General features: G+C 35.3%; 1 protein-coding gene across 1 annotated transcript in view; it reads right to left on the bottom strand.

Annotated features, from left to right (window-relative positions):
• ANGPT1 (angiopoietin 1) overlaps nucleotides 1-23,743 on the bottom strand; it is a 162,736-nt gene that overhangs the window by 30,990 nt on the left and 108,003 nt on the right. The window contains exons 6-7 of the mRNA XM_033000156.2: nucleotides 23,429-23,530; nucleotides 6,974-7,140 (exon numbers count right to left, since the gene is read on the bottom strand). Coding sequence (XP_032856047.1) covers nucleotides 6,974-7,140; nucleotides 23,429-23,530 — 269 coding nt within the window. The remainder of the gene's footprint in view (nucleotides 1-6,973; nucleotides 7,141-23,428; nucleotides 23,531-23,743) is intronic.

Below are 23,743 nucleotides of genomic sequence, written 5' to 3'. Positions count from 1 at the left end.
AAAAATATGAAATATATTTTCAAATCATGTAAAGTATGCATAGCACAGATATCATTCTGTCTGTTAATAGGATTTTACATGGATCTTTCCTCTGAAGTAGACTTGCAAATTGAATTTCAAGCTTCCAAAGAAAAGTGAATTACTATGGGTGTAAATTTTTGTACCGTATCTATTTTCTGAATTATTCTGTAGTCTTCATATTTGGCAAGAAAAGTACTGGGGTTTGGGCACAAGACTCATCTGGGCATCTCAGATGGTCTGTGTTTATCTTCTTGCTTTGCAACAGATTTCCTAGGTGTCCTCCACTGCTTTTTCTTCCCCATCTGAGGATGGTCCCTTTGAAGGTTTACTGTAGTATAAACAATGCCGAAGCTGCTAAGTAAATGTCTCAGAAAAACCTACAAGTCAGGCTGATTCCATGTTATACCAAAACTACTAAAGTGACACAGGATGGAAATATGTTTCTTATGGCAAATGCATCACTGAAAAGCCTGGGTAATAACAAAGAACCACATCAGTGTTAAAAAATGAGGTTTTGTACATTGAGGAAAGTGACAATGGCCTGTTAATGTCCTGTTGCTGAAAGAACAATAGTCTATGGAATATGTTTTTAAATTAAAGCTACACAAAACAAACTGTCCCCATAAAAGTCACACTCTCACATAATACTTCCTTTTATATATTACAGCATTTTCAGTGGTATATTTTAATTACTGTAAAAAAAAAATATCCCTATTTTACAGAAAGAAAAGTGAGAATTTTTTTGTAACAAATTCCAGCATTAGTTCAACAATGGTGATGAAATAAATCAATAGCCTCCACCTTAAAAAAAACAAAGATTAATGTTACATCAAGGCCTCTGGCTCCAGGCTACCTATCTAGTTTGCCTAAGAAAACAGAGAGAAATAATTCTATTGCTGAGATAAATATACAAACTCTTAAACAAGCAAGAGCTAAAAAATCCAATACTCTAGGGATACCTTATTGCGGCCTTTCAATACTTAATGGGGGCTTATAAGAAAGATGGGGACAGACTTTTTAGCAGGGCCTGTTGAGTTAGGGCAAGGCGTAATAATTTTACATTAAAAGAGATACACACTAGACATAAGGAAGAAATTTTTTACAATGAGGATGGTTACACACTGGAACATGTTGTCCAGAGAGGTGGTAGATGCCCCATCTCTGGAAACATTCAAGGTCAGGTTGGATGAGGTGCTGAGGAACCTGATACAGTTGATGATGTCCCAGATCATTGCAGGGGGGTTAGACTATATGATCTTTAAAGGTCCCTTCCAACCTAAAATATTCTATGATTCTATGACTCTACTCAGTGAATTAAAAGCTCTCTGATACCAGGTCCCATATGGTCTAGCAATTTTTAGTTTATATTCAACAACTGATCTGGTTTCCCAAAGTAAAGCCCAGAGATAAACAGTATATTGTAGTGCTTGGAAACTGTACTACCTAGATTTGTAAGAATCACAGGACCACGTCAGTGATTTGAAGTGATTTGAATCATTTCAATGACTCTCCCTCTTGTATGCAACAAATTTCATTAACTTCTTGCCTCTGAGCACCCATACATCTAATTCTTCTCTACATAACTGATATTCTCCAGTCAACTTGGCTCTTGCTTGTTGCACTTATAATTTATCTATGCTCTCTTTCATTTTCTCATAAGATTTCCTAATCTCTTTATCATGCTGGTTCCCATATAAAGACTGTTCTCCTTAATTTTAATTATCATACATCAGCCATTACCTTAAGTACAAGATTCACTCAGAATTTAGGATGCTCTCTGTACATCATCAGTTTTCACCTATACCTACAACAACCCCAGTCTTGCTCACCTCAGCAGCACTGACTCATCATTTAATAATATTCCTCCATGGATAGGACCAAAGGTCGTGAGTTATTGCAGCAATGGAAAGCTTTTCTAAATAAAAGAATGACTAAATACTGGAATATTTGTAATAGGCAGGTGAGGGTACATTCAACCTCTCTAAGGGTTCTGAGGTACAAATATATCAGCCAATTAAAATCTGTATTTCACCCATTCTGTATCCTATGCTTTGCTTGGAAGTGCTGCTTCTGTATCATGATAAGCAAAACCAGATCTGTGTGCAGGCTGAAATTACTGCTATTCAAAATCCAGCATCAGCAAATCTGCTTTCATTAACTAGTATGTGGGATTATGGAGTGTGGTGCCTGAAATCCCAACTCGTGGTTACTTTTCCTGTTTAATTCTGGAGTGTCTGAGGACACAGGTCAGAGCAGCAGTGTGTCATATCTGTACAGCTCCTAAGAACATCGAACAACGTCAACAGATGATCGAGAATGGTCTAGGTAAAGTTTGCACAGGAAAAGAGGAGAGGCTATGTGTCTTCTGTGAGTCTCTTTCATCTTATGTTTTTATAGTTGTATGAATAATTCATTTGACTTAAATTAAGAAACACTCTGCTCAATGGGGCTTGCAAAATCTGATTCTTACTCTGTGGAGATTTTACTTGCCACAGTGTAAGACTTGCAAAGAGACTGGCAGAGATAGTTTTCATTATATTTACAGACAGCCCTCTGTGTAATCATTTTGTGTAGATAAGAAGGCTAAGGCTGTTCTTATGGAAATTAATCACTTAGATACTTCCATGCTATTGAAGGTTTCACATGTGGTGCAACATTGATCTTCCTGTTTCAGTTATTTATTATTATATATTTTCTGCTTCAATATCCACCTTCTCATCTCAACTTTCATCTATGCAGTTATCATCTGGGATAAACAGATTTTATTCTGCATTCCCAGAAACCCTTTTGGAGCTGTCTCATTTTGAAAGAGAAACAAGTATATTTTTAACATACATGTGTTCGGCATTACTCTTTTTAATCATAGATTCTTTAGGCTAATAAAAAGTAGTAAAGAGAATACAAACAGCCCAGAGAAAAAACAGAACCCTTCTGAAATAACCTATTGGGAATTATCCAGACTAAATCAAACTTTGCATAATGCTGGGGCTAGATTTTGGAAGAACAGGCTGAAAATGATTCTCCATATTTTTTCATACATGTTTTATCACTTCATAGTATTTGTTCTCTTTTTTTTTTTTTTTTCTTTCCCCTTTAATTTACTATATTCAAACATGAGACTAGGAACCTTTTTTTTTTTTTTTTTCATGTTTTCCAAATGTACAAAGTACTACCATAGCATAAATGAAAGATGGTCCACTTCCTGAGCTTTTCCTTTCATTTCAATACCCTTTCTCTATTTCAGATCTCCTTGATCTACTGCCCAGACCAGCTTGGAACTTGTCTCATTACTGGTTATTATTTCTTAGTGAACTTGTATTATTTGAAACTAATGTAGAGTGCAGCCAGCCTACAATTACTTATTTTTGCAATAAAAGTTGAAGAAGCAACAATTAATTTTGCTAGAAAAGCAAAAAATCCTAATAGTTTCCATAATAAGGGAGTATTGAATTTGTTTGAAAAAATTATTTCAAATGAACAGCAACTAAAGTTTTGAAAAGGTATGTTGTTCTGTCTTTGAGGTAAAACATGTCAAATGCCTGACAACTGTCAGAGAACAGTACGGGGAGCAGGAGGTTGGGAACTAGGGTTTTCAACTTCAGAGGAATCATTTAAATTCTTAATGGCAGCTCCTCAGATAAAGAGAAAATAGCATTCTCTGAAGGGTGGCCAGCTGTTTAGGACTCAATAATCAGGCTTTTATTTACCCTGACTTCTGGAGTTGCTTCTATCACAGATAGTGATGCTGGCAAGCAAAATAAAGAGGTTTTATGTCATAGGATGCATTCTTGTAATAATTGCTAAAAGAGCCCAACACAATTCTGGTTTGCGAAATGTCTGTTGGACATATAACTGCATGGACTAGGTACTAGTGCATTTGTCAAGCATGAAAAACAATTTAGATTTGCATGTGGCTTACACTTCATTATTTCCAGAACTGTCACCGTGTTACTCAGTTATTTTCTTTAAATATTCAGATACGTTTGAGTAAAAATGATTTAGGAATTCATCTGAAACCCAAAGGGCCAACAGAGAAGGACTGAGTCTTTTTATCTCTTCATGGTTCCCTCTCTGTTTATTCCAGAATAATGTGAATGGAACTCATTCGCCATTCCCTAGACAGAGGAACTTCAGTTGTACTGTAAAGAGGCCACACAGAGAGCATGAGTAGAGCACACTCTGGCCTTTATTTGGACTATGGAGTAGAACGGGAACCAAAACTGCAGTTATTAGTCACAAGTGAAATTCCTTCTGATTTTTGTGCAAAAGTGACTTGAACATGGATAGCAGAATTTATCCCTGTTACTCAACACTATACTTTTTGAGGCCTGTACACCCTTTCTGACTTAATTTCTACACTTTTGAAATACATCTCTTGTTTTTCTTGTTCAGCAAGAAGAATTTTCATGGATCAGTTTTCACAGTTGTTTCCATGTTCAGAAAATATGGTTTATTGCCAAAAGATCTCCCTTTCTTCTGATGAAAGTGGGTTTCCTTTCCTTTCCTAAATATTTTCCTGTTCATATAGACATCCTGGAGACCTAGACTGGTTCAGGATGATTTTCCAGGGCTACTCTGCTGTCCATCAACATATTAAACCTTATCTATTTAAGAAATCTCCAAGTGCCTGTGTTATCAGCCAAGGCAGAGAAGCAAATCCTATGACCAAGTCCTGTAAAGTAGCTCTCTTTGCGGCAAAGTTTATTACAGATAACAAGGGACATATTAAAATCTGAATAAAGTTTAAATCTTAGGCTAGGGCTTGCTCTTTGGCCCTCAAAGGTAGTGGCACAGCACTATGCATGTCTGTATGGCTAGACTTTCTTCCCCAGCAAACTAACACATACTTGCTCACAGTATGTATTGGAAAAAGTCCCTGCTCCATGGGATCCCACAGTTGTGTTCAGGAATTGTCTGGGAAAGCGCTGCTTGGATCAGGTTAAAACTGGGTCATGAAAAAAGCAATCAATTGAATATGCATGGGAAAATGTACATAATTTCTGAAGCCAGTGTCCTGGTTCTGGTTGGTACTTAGCACCTGAGCCATTCTCAGGTCACAGTCACCAGCAGACTTCCGAGACTGTTGGAGGGAAAACAGTGCAGCCTTTCCCCAAAACTCCTTGCCTCCTCTTCTACTTTAGACACATTACATGGATTTATGACAGGCAGAAATCCCTTAAGCATTTCCAAGTTGATCTACTATCTTACTACAAATGCAGCCTAGCATTTTGATACCAAACAAGAAATTCTCTCGCTATTTTGCCATGAATGAACCCTGAAAAGAAATCTTCCTTTAACATAATCTTTAACATAAGTTAAATTTTCAACATCCTTCCCATTCCTCAACAATACATGTTGTCTCTATTCAGTACTGAGTAAATATGGGTAAAAAGGACACTGTTTTAGTTAGCAAATTCAACCATCTTCATTTACTCTCTGAGTAATACTCCTGGCATCTTCTCTGACTTTCATTGTAATTTTTAGATCTATGAGTAACTCTGCCCTTTGACATTTTTCCTCATTTGACAAGTATATGTCCCATCTTTTCCTTACATTTTTGAACATCATCTTCTAATGTTTAAGGACCCACATTACCCACTTTTACAGTGCTGGTTTTATATCTTATATAAATACTTCTAGCCTCTGCTTTGAGAAATTTCCTTCACTTATACTTACTCTTTGCCTAAGAGCACCTCAGAATGAGTGCTCCACATTCCCAAATCTGGGGAAACCACATGCAATGGGTAGTGCCAGCCATGGCATTGCTGGAGGCAATGCCAGACAGAGCTGTCCTTTGTATGCCATGGGATAGTCTTTGCTATATGCAGGAGCTAAACTCCTACAGATTGATTCTAACTGTACCTTTTGTGCTTCTACACCATGCAGTAGTGCCCTCTAACAAACCCCAGAGGACAGAGGCACTACATTGTGTCCCACCTGGGCAGAGTCCTGTCAGCAGAAAGAGCAAATTGCTCTCACTTACATTTCTCTGGAGGCCTGGGGGGAGGGAGGTGATCAGCATTTCTGAGAATCAAGTTACTGTAATTTAAAAATCTGAATACCAACCTAGTTTCACATGCTAAGACTTGAATGCTTGGTTTTACAAAATATTTGTTTCTCTCCTAAGTCCTATGGTAATTAGATGTGCTGTAATAAATAATTTAGGATCTTTTTCTGGGTTTCATATTATTTCTCCAGAGTTGTACTGTCTGTTCAGATGAAGCAATGATTTTAAGAAAATTAAAATTAAACCACTTAGGTCATCCATATTTCTTGTGTCTCCAAGGCTTTTTTTTTTTTTCTTTTTTTAATAAGCAGATTTAATGTTTTCTACTTTTTTATCTTAACAGGAAAAAAAAAAAAAAGGAAAAAATATTATTGGAAGTTTTGATTTCATATGTCTTTTTTGAACTATAATAAATGACATGCTGCTGATGATGATAAATCAAGGCTATCCAATACCTGACATTTTGTTTTGTAGTTTATCTCCTCACAATAAGATCCAGCATTCTGTTTCTCCTCTTCATCTACACTGAATATTTAGTATGGAAATAGATGTCTTAACAGCATTTTTGGTCTTTTCTTTCCATGTTGATTGTTTCAATTTTATGCTTTTAAGGTAGAAATCCTTCAAGTTGTAATGAAGAATCTATATCCTTTTTCTGTTCAATCAGTTTTGATTTCTGATGGTCTCAGGTATGCCAAAAGTTATACAACCTTTAGTAGTTCTACCAGTCAGCACAATTAATAGATCATTCCTTGTTCTCAGATATGCTAGGTTTACTTTAACTTTCCATCACTGAGAAAACAGATTTCTATTTTATTTTTACCTTCTTTATTCACTTTCAATGGAAATTAGTATCATATTATTGTCCTTTCTCATACTTAACAAGTGAACAATGAACAATATTTATCACTCAGTAGAGTCAAAAGAATTTCAGTAGGTTCTTACCTGTAATTCTGTTTTTCATTTCCTATGTGAAATCTGTCATACTGTGAATATGCTCGGTTTCCTTCCCAGTCCATTAATTCAATTCTTAGTGAATATTGCCTCTGACTTGTTATTGCAAAGATAAATTCATTTCCCAGCCAATGTTCACCTGATGGGCTACCAAAACCCTAGAAAAAAGTTGGCAAAATAACTAGATGTAATTATTGTAATTGGTAGAATCTTTATACAATAATAAAACCGTCATTATATTTTACCTATACATTCTAATTACTGGTCATAGCTTTCTGTGCTCCAGTTTGACTATCTCTAAAATGAGTCTACCAATACATACCATGTAGGAGTGTCGTGCAGTTCAACTGACATTTGAAAGGGCAGCTGAGGTTATCAGTTGAAAATTACTTTCAATTTACAATATATTAATAGTATGATGCTGTATTTGCACATGCTTCAATGGGAATGCTGGACATAGTCATATTCAATAATAACCTAGTTATCATTAAGACAAATCAAAACAGAATTCTGCTATACATTAGAAAAGGTTACAAAGAGTTTAAATTAGCCTAGATTATACACTGAATTCAAGTTAGCTATGGATGATAGCTCATGTCTTAATCCCTAAAGAATGGACCATTCCTTTGCTGTCAAATGTCTGTCACAACTGAAGGAGGGAGGGTTTTAGTTTCAAATCCTCTTCTGTATATAAGACCTGTTGGACAGGACAGTGTCTGTGAGTGATCCTCAGTTGTAACATTTATTTACTTCATTATTGGTCCACTAAAGCTCATATTGGCTAAGATTTTGGCTACTAACAAACTTATCTTTTTCTCATCCTGCTGAGGTGAAATAAGATATCTATATATGTTTTGATGCTTTAAATCTTTAACTTAAAGAGTTAGGAGTTTTCCTATAGGCTATCCAAAGCACAGAAGAGGGTACTATAACTTTATTTTCTAAGAAAGAAAAATAAACAGCAGTAGAATATTCAAGATACCTAACTGTCCTATTTAAGGAACCTAACTCTCCTCACATTTTGTGTATTTAGATGAATTTATTTCCAGTTAAGCAAACTATACAATTTTCCAATATGGAAACGTAGTAACAAAAGAAAAAAGCATAACCAGTTTTCAAAATGCATACTTAGACCTATATTTTTGTGCATCTTCCATGTTTTAAAGTTGTTTAAATTTTAGTGAATATTTTATTACATGAAGTGTAATGTTTTATTTGATGAAATGAATTTCATTTACTATATATTAAAATTCGTTTTCTTTATAAACTATTAGTTCATACCTGAGAACTCTTAGCTCAATTTTTGTTCTCTTTAAACAATAAAAAATATTTTAAACTGTAATCTTTACTTGTGAAGAACTATTTCAACATGACTATGTTTATTTGTGTTTCTTAAAATAGGAAGAATGGGAACTGGAAGTCTCCTGATTTGCTTACAGTGATGTGGTGGGACTGTTTTAGAAGACCCTTGTGAAAATTTCCAGATCAAATGAAATGAAAATTTGGATGACTTTCTTGCTTGTGATACAAATTCACCCTCTGTTACTAAGTTGTGACTGCCAGATATAGGAAAGAAACAATAAAGCAATCCTGGTTTTGAAATAGATTAGACTGTATCCAATCTCAAATATTTTCCTTTATCATTCATTATAGGAAGTTACTTTCCCTCAGCACTCCCCATCATGGTATTTAATAGAAAACATTTGTTCTCAGTTTCAGATCATGAATTAAACCATGTGATCTACCATTGATTCAGTCACTGTAATTTTCATCAATAAGTTTGAAAATTTTCAGAAGGCATATATTTTTAAAAAGGGGGGTTAAAATCAAGAAAATTTCTTGAGACTAGAAGTTAGGTAATAGGAGGTGTGTCCATGAGACACGTGAGTGAAACACTGAAAGTACAGCCCTCTCTCTCTTTTGTTTATTGCATTGCCCTGGCTCCAGCCGTGACTAGCTGAGTCTACTGAAGATGAAATCCTGCCTCCCCAGAGGCCAAGCAGCAGCTGAATGAAGCTGAAGTGCAGCTAATACTTCACTCAAACAATGAATAGGTATACCACACTCAGGCAATGCATAGGTATACCAGTTACAAACATCTAAAGAAAATGAATTTAAAAAAATTAGAAGCTTAAGAATTTATGACTAGACCAAAAAAATATAAACTGGAGGGGGTTTTTTGTTGTTCCTACAGGGAACTACATAAGAAAGCACTCTACTCAGGAGATATTTTTGTTTTAACTAGGCTACCTGAGCAGATATTTGGTACTCACTGATACTAGAGGCTGAGAAGACATGCCACATTTGGCTACACTGAGCTGAGTATACTATTTTATGCATCAAACAAGCATGTTTGCCTTTTGGCTCAGAGATCATCTAGTGATACCCATGGACAAAGTGTTTAGTCTGCTAGAACTGAAATTCAGTAGTCTGTGGCAAGTCTCAGAGAAGACTCAGACTGAAATATGGGAGGATACTATTAGTTGACTTTTCCTTTCCCGCACATTTCATTATATCCTCTTTCTCAAGTATATTACTTCCTACATAAATTCCTGCAAATAATGTTTGTAGCCAATACTGGTGGTATCTTGCTTTGACCACATCAGTCTTCCAGTGAGAGGTCCTGCTCCTCAACCTGATCCATGATGAAATTTCTGTATCTCTCACCCACTGCTTCAATCACATTCATATGCATATTTGGTTTCATAAGTAGTTCCTAAAATACAAAAGCTTTTTTCTCACCTGAATAAACCCTGTCTACAGCTGACATACCCTTCTGTAATTTTCACTGTTTCCTATTTGTTCTTTTGATCTTTTCCATCTCCTTACCTTGTATCTTGGCCCTATGACTGTCATACATGGTGTCCCCTGTTCTAGCAGCTTTGGCAGTGTCACACCAGCACAGTCAGTGGTTTGTCTCTGACATCCTCTTTCACCACTGGCCATTTCCACTTGTCTCAGAGGAAGGGAAAATATGCTCTGCAGTGACTGTCTAACAGGCCATTTGTATCTCTAAAATCCAGAAGGCAGAAGTTGGAGCATAGGTGATTATATACCAGCCAAAGTAGGTTTCTTTGTAGTCTACATGGTTTGTTATTCACAGAAGATATATTATTATTCTTATCATCTGTCTCCCTTTAAAAGAAGATTTTCAGAAAATCTTTTCTCCCTTTTTCCCAGTGCTGGCAAGCTGAGGGGACTCCCCTTTGAACTGCAGCTCTACTGAATTATATTTGTCTTATCTTATTTAGATTACAGCCTATTCAGGATGTAATACATGTGGCTATTTTAACATTATGTGTTCCCATATGTGCTCTATACAAACTCCAGACACCATATATAATTATTCTGAAATAATAATTTTTCTTCTTCACATTTACACTTCCCTCTCCCTTTTCACACATGTTATTACACTAAGATGAAAATCTATCACTAAGTGGTTTGCTCTCCTGGCCAGAGGAAATGAAGTTGCAGAAAAAGGGAACAGAAGGAATATTAAAATGAATATAAAAAATTATGAGGAAAGCCACCGCATTGGTTACAAAAAACTGAATCCTATTATAAGAAGCTACAATATTGAAACTCAGATTAGAAATGTCTAGACTAAGAATGACTTTTTTTCTTGTCAGGAGCAACTTCTTTTCAAACAAACTCTTTGCTCTTGTGACAAGAAAACTAAGAAAGTAAGTGGAATATAAAATACATCTCTGAAGCAAGGAATGTTCCTAAGAAGTAGTGTATTTTATTAAACACCTAATATGGCTGGAAAAAGAAATAAACAAATGGGCACTGAAAGCTTTCATAGATCTAAAACTGAGAGGAGCAGTACACTTCTGTTAAGCACAGAGTTGGGAACAATTTCTTCAAGTATAATTTTATTGTGCCAAACAACTGTTTCCAACCTGTATTTAGTCTGTAGTTTACTGCCTCTATTTCAGACTCGAAGAAAGACTTGCATGCTTGCTGTTTTTTTCCAGATACTTTGGCTGAATTAATAACTACACAGCTTTACTTGTTTATATCTTAGTTAGACTCACTGCTACAAGAACACTACTACTTTGACAAGATATGTAAGCTTTTGTGTGCAGAAAATAATGCATATTATTCACCAAAAAATCCTGAAAAAGATGATTTAACATTTCATTTCCATTCCCAACCCTGAGGCTGGCAAAGAAAATGATTGTGCCAGGTTCTTTTGATTTGCCTTCAGGATCTTTAGCCTTCAAAGTACATTTCAGAATTTTATCTTTGTATACAAAATCTTTTTTTTTTTTTTTCTTCAGCCAGAAAACTTAAGGAAACAAGCTTGTGCAATTGCTATGCCCAGCTGTCCTTTATTTTTGTGCAATACTTTCTGAACACGTTTGAGGTTGGGATAGAAATCACAGAAACTGGAAGTTCAACAAGGTTTCTGAACTGGTATCTGGGTTGCGTTGCTGCTGGGAGAAATGCTGAAGCAAAAGCTCAGCGGTTGCCTATTCCAATCAGCAGGCACAGACCCACCAGTCAAGAGCAGGCTCTGAGCATGTATTGTTTCAGAGGACCCTTAGACATATGTGAGAGATTTGAGAGACATAAAAGGGGAACTCAAGCTATTGTCACAGAGAATCTTAGAAAATAATAGCGATTCAGGAGATTATTAGTAATGAGAATAGGACTTCTATGTGGGACACAGGACAAGGATCCACAGAAAAGCAGACCAAATAAATTTTGCTGTTCATAAGACAATTCATTAATGACAATTCATTAATGAAATTAAAGCATTTTAGTGAATGGAACATTTATGTTTATACTGGTGCTCAAATCTGTGTGGTCCCAAGTGCTTCAGCCTTGACTAAGACCATGCTTATCATCTTCTATGGACAAGGACTTTGGTTTTGAGAACGCCTTAGGGCACAGTGTTAAATCTTAAAGTTAACATTAGGAGTCACCTATTCCAGACCCATAGCTGTCATTCAATGTGTTTGTTTCCCAGTATATATATACTCCATCAACATACTCACTGGGTTTTGCACTCATATTGCTATAGCAAATACTTCCAGAATTATCTGTGTTACAGTTTTGTACTTAAACTCAAGGAAGTACATGAGGTGATCCAAGTCATCCTCAGCTATCAATCTAATAAGAAAAGGAACATCTGTATTTCATGAATGTGTTTGTAGTTAACTACATTTTAAATCCCTCTGAAACCCAGTGGGTCATAAGCTCTGTTCCAAAATTGCATTTTAAATGACTAAGAGACACTATTTTGTCATTTTGTCAGCTTTCTATATTTTGTTCATTATGTTTCGAAGTAGAGGGATTGGTTCTTTAAACATTAGATTTTATTCCAAAAATACTCATTTTGCTTTTCCTCTGAAATTTACATAACATTTTGGGATGACTGGCAAATCAGAGGCTTTAAGTTCCCAAAAGAGTGTTTAATGGAATAGGCAAAGGTCAGAATTTTCCAAAGGTTTTCAGAGTTCTCCTACATTTTCCTCATTATCTCTCTATGGAATTTGGGAGAACATAGCACGGAAATATGCTTACATTTCATAATATGTTTTCTTAACTGTCCACTACTACCCACAGATAGGATACACAAATCTTTGGACTGACCCAGCATAGATTATTTTAATGTTTCACATTATTGTTCACAAATGGAAAATATTTATATTTTGCTGATGAAAATTGCATTAAGATCATATTTTGGCAAAGTTTGATCTGAAGTAAGTCAGTAAAAAAGACATAAAAATCATGGCCAATTAGAAAAATAGTTTTTTTATCAAGGAATAGTCAGGTGATGTTTTGTACTACATCTAGAATAGATTGTTCTCGTAGACGTGGTAACACTTGTTTTCAGTGTAAAGAAATGACACAATATAGAACCTTACTGACAGTTTTAATCCCATCTATGTACTAGGATGAAGCAAAGCAGTTTTCTGGTTTTTTATGCCTACCACTATATAGTAAGTTGTGTAAATTCTAACATAGATAAATAAATAGCAATTTGTTACTCTTTTGTATGCATTAAAGTACTTAGAACCAGGAATCAGAGACAAAAGTACATGATTTTATAATATTTACTCTAGATGACATCCAGGTTCTACATCAGCTCATTTCCAATTGCATGGTGATTAACAGAATCAAAACTACTAAAGCAGTCATGAGTACAAAGAAATGCAATTTAATACAGGTTTTAAAAATGACCTTAAGTATTTACAAAGTTGATACTTATTCAAAAATAATAAGTAGGGTGCAAAAGAGTTTTATTAGCTTTGGCAAAATCTGTGAGGGTATTCTGCTTGAATCATGTTACTCTAAGTTCATTAAACAATTATCTCTCTTACTTTATTTATTTTGTCTGATAATGCTCATAGGAAGCTTTGACTTTTTATAGACAAAACAAAATTGAAACCAGACACAGTCAATATATCCTATGGGTTCATCTCCTGTCAGACAATTCACTGAATAAAGCAGATAATAATTCAGGCTTTACAGCAGCAGTGTCTTCTTAGAAGCCATAAAGAATATTCAGCTCCTTTTGCCTTAGCTGAAAATGTGGCATGGATTTTGTTTGAGAAGATCATTTATAAAAAGGTCAGTATACTTCTTTATTTCTATTACATTGAATTATTCATGGCATTCTTTAAAATAAAGATGCGGTCTATAGAAATTATTCCAATTTCCCCAGAAAACAAATACATTTCTTAATTTGAACAGAATATGGGAAAATAATGCTGAATATTCAGAACTGTTTCTATTACATGCTAATAAATATTTGGTGTCAAGTTTTAAAAATATGTTTTGAATGATGCCAGAGGTAGCTTCTCAATAGACTAAACCAAAAACTAAGTTATTGTCAATTTAAATAAAGAACTAAACGTCTGTATAATCATTCCAAGTTTGAAAAGTGTGTCTCAAAATCTTGTTCATCTATTCAGGCTGTTACACTTCACTCTAGACTGAATGTATAAGTAGATATACAGAAGTTAGGCTCGCTTTTTCCTTTTTCCTTGTCAAACACACAAAGTATCAGTAGTAGCAGACTTCTGATGAGGGAAAATCATAGTGAGAGTCCAAGTTTGAGGTGCAAACCTTACACAAATGTTACCTTTGGCTAGGCAATGGGCCCCACACAGCTGTTTCCTACAGTGACCTATATACAACAGCCAGTGCATCTTCCTCAGGCCTAGATTTCAATCTAACTTCCTTACTGTTTAACTAAAAACAGGAGAGCATTTTCTACTGAGACAAATTATGCTAAAAGACTCTCTCAAACCACCTTCTTCACTCTATGACAAGTGGATCCTGGGAATATACAGACACTTATTGCGGCCCCTAGTAAATGCATTGCAGGGAGATGTGTATGTTTTAAAGAAAAGAAAACTCAGTTTTTGTAGTCTAAGAAAGAGGAATTCAGAAGTTAAAAGAACTTTCTGGTTTGTTCTTTGCAAATAAATAAATTGTATGGCTTAGGGCTAAAAATTTTTAATTAAAAGAAAAAAATAGAAAAAACCAGTAACCTTTGTTTCACTTCAGGCAAAAGGAAGAACTTTTGGAGGTAGAACAATTATCTTTTCTTTTCAAAAGAAACTGATTCTTCCCAAATAACAAATATGTGCATGGCTAGGACCATAGATGCTACAGGAAAGACCAACACCCAAACCATCTATATGTGAGTTTGAGCAGAGACTTGAATCTCAGCCCCATAACCTGTATAAATACCCCAAGCATCAAATTTATGAGTTGCTTTATTCTCTCTTGCTTGGATTAAGTTGCTACACTAAATAGTTGAACAAGAATAGAAAATGACTGACACCAGAGTCAAAAAGTTGTAGTGCTAATTTGACATACGAGCTCCAAAGTGAAGGGCTACTCAAGTTTAGTCCCAAATAGAAAAGATCAGGCAGGAAATGCTCCTCCCTGAAGAGAAAGCTATTCCATGATGGCAGCTCACAACTATCATTTGGGAGGACTTCTGCTACAATTTTACTAAATATTCAAATTAGTATTTTAAAAAACAACGTCTCAGAATCTCACCTGGCTCTTATAAAATAGCATTTACATCTTTTGGATAGAAAATTTCTTTAATAAAGTTAATCTATGTCATGGTGCTCTGCTACAAGCTATTAACATAATTAAGCTGAATTACGATATCATTAAATAACATTTATTAAGTTCCACATGTAAGGAATACATATTATATTAACAGCCTTTGGAAGACCACGAGTCTTGTCAGTATACATTAGTGGTGTTAAACTGAAGCACTGGTGGAAGAGTAGGCTCAAGTATATAGCCATGTGTCAACACAACACTTGAAACTGATGTTATCCAGTAATGTTTGCATAGAGAAGACTGTGCTGAGTATAACACATTTAAAACACAACTGTGCACCAACATAAAACTGTGTTTAATTTTACATCCAAAAATATTCCCCAGAATAAAGATGATATGTGGTAACATCTTCTCTGGTGCCCAATCTAGTGATCCAAAGCTCTCTGAATCAAATATTGTTTCATTCTTGCTCCCTCAGATCATACTGTTGAAATGTACTCTGTAGATTAAGCCTTGGTCAGGACCAGAATAGTTTCATGAGCATGCTTTCATAAAACTGAATATGGTCTCTCACCACTTTGATATCATGCCTGTTTCCACTGGACATGCTGGATTTAAACCTCAGAAGAAGCAGAGAACATGCTGGCTCTTTTTATAACACTGATGAAAGTGACAATTATCTGAGTAACTGTTGCAGTCAGAAGTGACTTTTTATTAAACTAGTGTGACATGTCATTCTTTATCACAGAAGGGTGGGTCTCCATGAAAGGCGTTACTCACACAGTATCTTAATACACATTCCAGTCACCAAAAATCATTTCCTTATATCCAAATTACTTGGTAAATGTTTGAAAGAAACAAATTACTTCCATGTCCCAGTCCCCTGACGTATATTATTTTTTTCAGATGTAAGCAACTTATAACTCATGACTTTGAAGTGTCCTATCATAAGAAATGTATTTATGACTATATGTTACAAAATTATTCATGTCTGAAGTGTGCCTTTTTTATACCCTTGTACTCATAACTCATTGTCATAAGCTTATTCATGAAACATAATAATTCAACACTACCACCACACCCAACCTTTCTTGTTTGTTTACAGTACAGAAGCAACATGTCTTCTGTCTTTTCCAAGGACATGTATTCCCTAGTTTTTACCTTTCTTGCAGGTCCATCTTGTCCTCTAATCCTTAATTTTTGCAGGAAGGACCATGCAGATATTGCAATGCACTTCATGCTATTGGTAGGGAAAGAACATGAAGCTGTTTCTGCAGAAGAAATTATGGGATATACCTCCAGATAGCTAGCTGGATGGATGTAGTACAGATAGTGTTATGAAGGCTCTCCTCCTTCCATAAAACTTTCTGTATTCCTCTCCTATTCACAGGTTATCTTCAAAATACCTACCCATGTTCTTTGAACCAACAATTCTTTCCCTCAGAACTGATTCACTAAGACACAGCAGGAATGAGAAGCTGTGAAAAGTGCTCTGAACAGCTCCTACTGCTCTGCTAAGCAGAAGAAAGCAAACCAAAATAACCCATGTGTTAACAGTAAAACCTTCTCAGCTCTGAAAACAAGGCAGCCTGACATAAACTGTCATTTGAGAATGGCCTATTACCCCTAACTGCTTGGGTATTTTTTGTGAAATGTTATTTGAGTCAGATCAAAACTCCACTAAAATTTAGTGATGAAGATCTTGTGTCACATGGCCCTGTTCAGTGTGCTGGTACAGCTATTGCCTAGGAGCTGAGAAAGAAGGAATCAAGTCAAACAGGAGTAGGATCCCCATCCACTGGATCCTTCCTGTGCAACAACAGGGAAACACAAACACTCTTATTGTAAGGAAGACTCAGGTTCTTAATATAAAATACAGTTAGCTAATTATCAGGAGCAGCTGTATATCTTTGCCCTTGGGGGTGATCCTTCACAGCCAAACAATTTGGGGGTAATAACAGTGAAGATGAAAATTTATGTCCGTATGAGATTAATAAACAAACATACTTTTAAGGTTTACATATCCGACCATACATACATTAAGATTAATATTTTGTTGCTTTACTTATATTTCTTCAAGTTACTGTGTGTGACCAAAGAATAGATGACATGAACACAGCTCAAGCCAAAATCAATGGAGGAAACCTCTTACTGTCATAAAACCACAGGCTTCTTGGTAGCTAGGAATCTCTAGCTGGTATGTGTATGTACACTTTCCACTTGACGATAAAGGTTTCCTAATTCTAAATTCCTGTCAAAACTACAAATCATTATCTGAAAACTCGATGAGTGTTTTAATTCCTCTGTACAACAGCAGCATCCTTCTAAATCTCCCTAACAGAAGTTAGGTGAAGCTAGTTTAAACGGCCATTTCAGTACTTGACATCCTGTGAATTCAGGGAGCTGCATCATATTCTTGCAGTAGAATATAATTTTTAGCTCCCAGTAATCTCTTTTTTTTAGTCTAAAGGGAAAAATTTAGCATGAATGAAGATCCAAAAAATGAGCTTTTGACAAAATCCTTTAATGTGGAATAGTCACAGAAAGAGCAATGTTATCATCTTCAGAGCTGTTTGATAGTACTTGAGTTCTCTTCTAAAGAACACAGTAATATGGCAAATGTATCAATAATATCAGACTACTGTGAATGTAGGAAGTGTGAATATTTTGTGCCCATGTGAATGCATAACATATCTTAAATACTTATAATCCTGAAAATTATTTAAAATTAATTCAGAATAGCTAGTTTTAACAAAACCAAGAATTATTAAAGAAATTGTTTCGAAAATATGAGCATTCAAATTATAAGTAAGTTTATTTTTTTTTATCAAGAACATTCTCCTCTGCCAAGCCATATGGTTTATGTAATTTTTGGGTTTTTTTGTTTTGTTTTGGTTTTTTTTGTTTGTTTGGTTTTTTTAAAAAAAAAACAAACCAAAACAAAACAAAACAACCCACATTTGAAGCTGTTTTCCACTAAAATAGTGGAACAACAATCACGAAGCTTACACAATTTAAAAATGCATCCTGTGCATTTTTAAGCAATCAGACCTTTGTTTGAAAAAGAAAGTGATGAACATAATAATCTAACATGACTGGAAGGGGTTGGGCTCTGTCTGTAGTTCTTTGATTATTCAAGTGTTTGGGGAGAAAAAAGAATCTTCACACTCTTTGTAAATGACAAAACTACAACAGAGAATTTTCCATCATCAATGTTCCAAAAGGGAACAGTACAACAGCTTGAGATTTTGCCTCTTTGCTCAGGTCAAGCACAATGCTAACTGTGGCAAGGAGCTATTTTGGGGAAAAAAAAATGTGCAAGTTATTATTGCTATTGAAACAATATGGAACAAAAATAATGTCAGAGTGTAGAGATGGGAAAGGTGGGCAGAAAGAATAATAAAAAACTTGAAAACTGGAACCGAAACTTTCACAAGAGAAATTAAAATAAGACTTAAAACAAATGGAGACAATAAAAAGAATTAGGAGACCACATTCTAAATCAGCAGCTGGATACTTTGCAAGTAAAAATTAAATGTAAGTAACATCTGGAAGTGTTCAGAATGAACTGAAAAATGGTAATAAGAAATAAAATCTTTGTTGGAATGGTAGCTCTTGTTATGAATAATTCAGGAAGATCTAGATGCCCAAATACACAATTTGTAGTCTGTAGGACTTGTAGGGACTGATGAGGTGAAAACATGAGGTGACCGTCAACCTGATTGTTACAAACCAGAGGTCCTCCAAGAAATGGGTGGGGCCTAAATCCAAACTAGAGTTTACAGAGATGAACTATAGGAAGTATATCAAAAAGGGTAAGAAACATCTTGCCTAGAAGGAAATCAAAGACTTGCAGTTCAAAGAGGTGTTTAGCTGTCTTTTAGGTAAGCAGAAGACATGAATCACCACACTTGTCATACTAGTTAAAATTTACTGATGCTCTGAGAAAAGTCAGATTATTCCAGATAACATAATATAAATGCCCACTAGAACTGCATCCAGAAATACTTCCTGAGAAAGTTCTGGTAACCATCTCTGTGGTCTGGCTCTCAGTGTGCTGCAGAATTTAAGCCATGGAAGATCATAAATTATCCTGCTCTGGTATCGTACCATACTGGCACTATGGATCTAGCCATCAATTTGACACAACAGCTTTAAGAAGAAAAAGAAGGAACTCCAACAGAAATGGAAGGGGGATTATAGATGTGCTTTTCAGGCACACACAAATGCTAATGATGACTTCCAAGACAAGTTGGCAGCAGACTTGTTTTAAGCACTGAACTGTTGTTGTACTCTTAGATGTTAATCAGGAACATGAGAGTAAAAGGGTGCGGAACTCATCACTGAACATTATCCTTGCCTCAAAGAACAATAAGAAAATACAGCTGCTGGTCAGGAAGATAGGAGGTGGTTGCCATAAAGCTTGGAAATTTAGCTGTGAGACTAATATGTACAAGTGATCCTAATCTAGTTCATGACATTATGAATACTAAAAAAAAGATAGCTTACTTTCATCAAAGAAAATCAGGAATACTGTAGCAATAAAGACATGCAGTACAATTAAATACTGATATACAGGGGAAAAAAAAAAACTGCCTAGAAACAGGGTTGTTGTGGGCTGGACAAGGCACATGATTTCAAATACTTCCTGAGAGTTTTTCTCCAATGACAGAAAACACGAAAATAATTTTAAAGCTCCAAGGAAGCCCCCAATAGACTTGACTCCCAAGAAGGCCCTCTAGGAAACTGATAGTGAATGTTGGGCTATTAACTGTGGAATAAGCTCTGTGAAATTCATGGTAATTATTAAACTAGACATGCTAAAAGACTAGACAATAGGGAATCCACTACTCCATCACCAAATTTGGCAAAAATGGAGACAATAACTGGGAAAGGTGAGTTCATCCAAGAACTGAAAGCTGGAAATTGAGCAAGAAGTCTTGATAGCCAAGTTAGCACATTAGCTAATAATTTGTTTGGATTTGACTATTGCTAAGGACTGCCTAATAAATGCCAGAAACTGTGTCTTGGAAAGTAAGCTTATGGAAACCCCCCTTTCTAAAAGTGCCTCAGGTTTGCGGATGGTTAAGCAATAGGTTGTTTAATGATATTTTCCTTGTAGAGATCAAAACTCTAGTAGTGTTTTACATTCCCTCTTTGGGCAAGGAAATATGAAAAATGGTTTAAATCTACTTCAGGGTGATCTTAGCTGCTGTTCCTGAAGAACTGATTCGTTGCTCCACTTCAAATTCTTCTGATAAGCAACAAATAGTATAATGGAAAATCCATTGCAAAATGTGAAGGAACAGATGTAGTAGATACTAATAAGAAAAAGATGGGAGGATGAACTCACAGGGTTTCCTCCGATTTTTTTCCAATTAGTGTTGAACATACAAAAGTGAAATGGCCCATGAGATTTCATAGTCAGAAATGAGTTCTTAGAAGCAAAGGCACAAATTATACCACACGGCATAAGACTAATAACAAAACTGAATACTAGTGGTAAGCACACATGCCACTAAGGAAGAAGATGGCATAACTAATCCTGCATAACAATAAATCTGCATAAAAGGTTTTGTATTCAATAGCTATTGCTTTAGATACCAAAGAAAGTGCAACTTTATTTTCCAGAGAGGAGATTGGAGGCCAGTGGGAATGGAGCCAAAAGAACAAGAAGAAAAAGTTAGTTCTGCTATTACTGTAGTATCACTACTTTGTGGCAATTTATGTATGGATGGATTTGTATATTCCTGACTTTCAAAAGATTTATGGCTACTTTGTCTCTCTCTTAAGCAGTTTCCTGTGTTGGTGTCTGGAAAATATATTGAACAAGAATTTAAGTACATCCATGTAAACTGAAGGCACCAGCATGAAACTGAATCAAAGACAATGACTCCCTCATTGTTGCCAGATGACTCCTGTAACCCAGCAGTGCTGCAACTCACCTTTGCAGAGAATACTCCATGTGTACCCTTTCCAAGTTACCTGCTGTAAGGATCTCAGCTATGAGTCAAGAGAAAATGTGCAATGGCTTCCTAAAACTGGAATAGACAATAACTTGTGAGAGCACTAGCAGTACTGCAGGTTGGTGGTCTGAGTCCCCGTCCAGCTCAGAATCTAGTCATCAGTACTTGCTTGTAACAGAATAACTTCAACAGTTTTCCAGATTCCTTTCCAATAAGAGCTAAATGCACTGAAACTAAAAGAAGCCCCATTGACTTACTTATTATTACTGTTATTCCGCTATTATGATATTGTTTATTTCTGTTAGATTTGGGGTCCTAGGGAGATACAATCACAACAATAATGTCTTAGCAAATCTGGAAAGCTGTATCTGAACTATGGGCTGAGAGAACACATATTAAGTTCAACCACTCCAAGTAAGTCCAAGTACCATTGTGTCCTCCACCACACTACCCAGTTCCCACTGGAAGAAACGCCAAGTAGATATGTCAGGATGGAGAGGGGATATGATTCAATAGACCCTGCACACCCTCTCTGAACAGTGAGGGAATTAATTCAGTGGTGTCATTGCCTTGAAGCTCAGACACTGTCACGTACTCCATTAATCCACAGGTACCCATTAGCCTCTGCTATTCAACGTTTGGTGATACAAGATAATCACAAAAGGGGGGCTCAGATAGTTATTTTGGTGAAATGGTTTGTAGAAGCAGAGAGATGACTAAATCGCATCTTTTCTCATGACTTGCTTATAGGATAGCTATCAGTAAAAGTCCAAAACAGATTCTTTTTTTTCTGGTAGAAATAAATGATCTCTTAGAAGACTATGGCATTCCTAGAGAGAAGTAAAATTAATTCAGACTGCATGAACTAGACAAAATCAACATAATCTAATCCTGAACAGGCTCACACTGTTGTAAAGGAAAATTTAAGGAAAATGTTTGACAAAGTGAAGGGAGATATATATATAGATATATATATATATATAGATATATATATATATTTATAAAAATATGAAAAAAGGCCACGTGGGAAAACTTTAAAAACAAGGGGAGTTTTTATTAAATGGCCAAAAAAAAAGCACAGGAGAAAAAAACTGAGGAAATCTCAATAATTCATACGGTATGTATAAATTAAAACAGCCTATATGTGGAGAACAATTTAGGTTGCATATACAAATTCTAATTTCCTCATAAGTGGAACTGGTATAATCTTCCAATTTTGGTTCCTCCAAAATAAACTGATGTTTTATATTTTATTTGACTCTAAACCACATTAGAGTCAAACAGTTTTCGGGTTTCCTGCTAAGCTAAAACTTTATGAATTCTTTAAAAAATTTCTAATTTTGCAAATCTATTTGAAAATATCTATTTATCATTTAATACTATTTTAGCTTCACATATATTATGAAACAGATTATATCCTCTGGTTATCCATAGTAGCAGAGGTCTGACCCAAATAGTTAGTTTTTACCCCTATCATTTATATTTTCATGTAATATAAAAATATCAAAAAAAAAGCATCCATAAAATCCAAAATGACATTTAGTTCTCAATAATCTGATATTACATTTATTTCTGAAATGGTAAATTCTGTAACAGAAGTTTTTCCCATAGAAATTTTTACTGAACTGAACTTTCTTTCATTTTTAAACATTTGAAATGCTCTCTTCATTTAGTGCTTTTTGAAAACTGTTGGGAAAAAGATTTTCCTCTTCCACGCTGATGACATAGTTCTGAAAACTTTACTGGGAATGTCCTTGAAATCCAAGCTAGTCCTCAGGAATTCAGAGAAAGGAGTCCATCAGAAAGTTTGATCAGGCAGCAAATTAAAAATCTCAGAAGTTATTTAGATTGGAGTAATTTTTTTTTAGTTGGCAAAGGGAAAATAGCCTGCTGAAGTCATGTCATCTCTAATTTGTTAAGTTATTTATTTTCTTTTAATCCTATTTGAAATATCAACATTTCCAGTACATTAGCTTGATTGGCAGGGGTATTGTATGACTTGGGATAAAACCCAGTAAAACTTTTCATTCCTATCTGAGATGCTGCTCCAAGTTCTGAAGGAGTTCCCCTCAGCTGAAAATATCCATGCATTAGGAACATCATCACATGGCTGTTATCCCTTAACAGCACAACAAGTCAAAACTGCAGAGGGACAGACAGAAACATTCTGTGGTGCATATGCCTGGGCATAACCTCATTTTAATCTCAGTAACCAATCTGAAAGAAATCTTAAATCATGGGGAATAATACTCAGCTAACTGAGTAAAAAGAGTATTACAATTTTTGCAAGTGACAGACATGACAAAAGGTAGCTCATAGAAGACTGCAGGACCACAACACATCACTACAGGCAGAACTATCTGCTGAAGATAATAGCAAGTACTATTTGAAATCTAACATTTTTATGAACTGTGCATGCATTCCACATTTTTCACCTTACCATTTTGTATTCTTTCCAGCTTTTTTGAAAATCCAGACTCCCATCTTCTCGGTGCTGTATAACCGTCCATCCTCCTCCAGCAATTTCCATATTGCAAAAGACCTATGCAGTAATAAAATTTAAAAAAAAAAACAAAACAAACCAAAACAAACCAAAACAAAAAAAAAAAAAAAAAAACAAAAACAAAACAAAAACAAAAAAAAAAAAAAAAAAAAAAAAAAAAACAGAAACAGATCACAATAAAACAAACTTGCATCGTTATCCTGTCATCCTAGGGGGAAAAAAAGTTTTTGTGAATAAATGGAACTAAGGAAG

Source organism: Tyto alba, unplaced genomic scaffold, assembly GCF_018691265.1.
Source record: "Tyto alba isolate M040663 unplaced genomic scaffold, T.alba_DEE_v4.0 Super-Scaffold_9, whole genome shotgun sequence".
Classification (NCBI taxonomy): Eukaryota; Metazoa; Chordata; class Aves; order Strigiformes; family Tytonidae; genus Tyto; species Tyto alba.
This window is presented reverse-complemented; position numbering and strand designations above follow the sequence as displayed.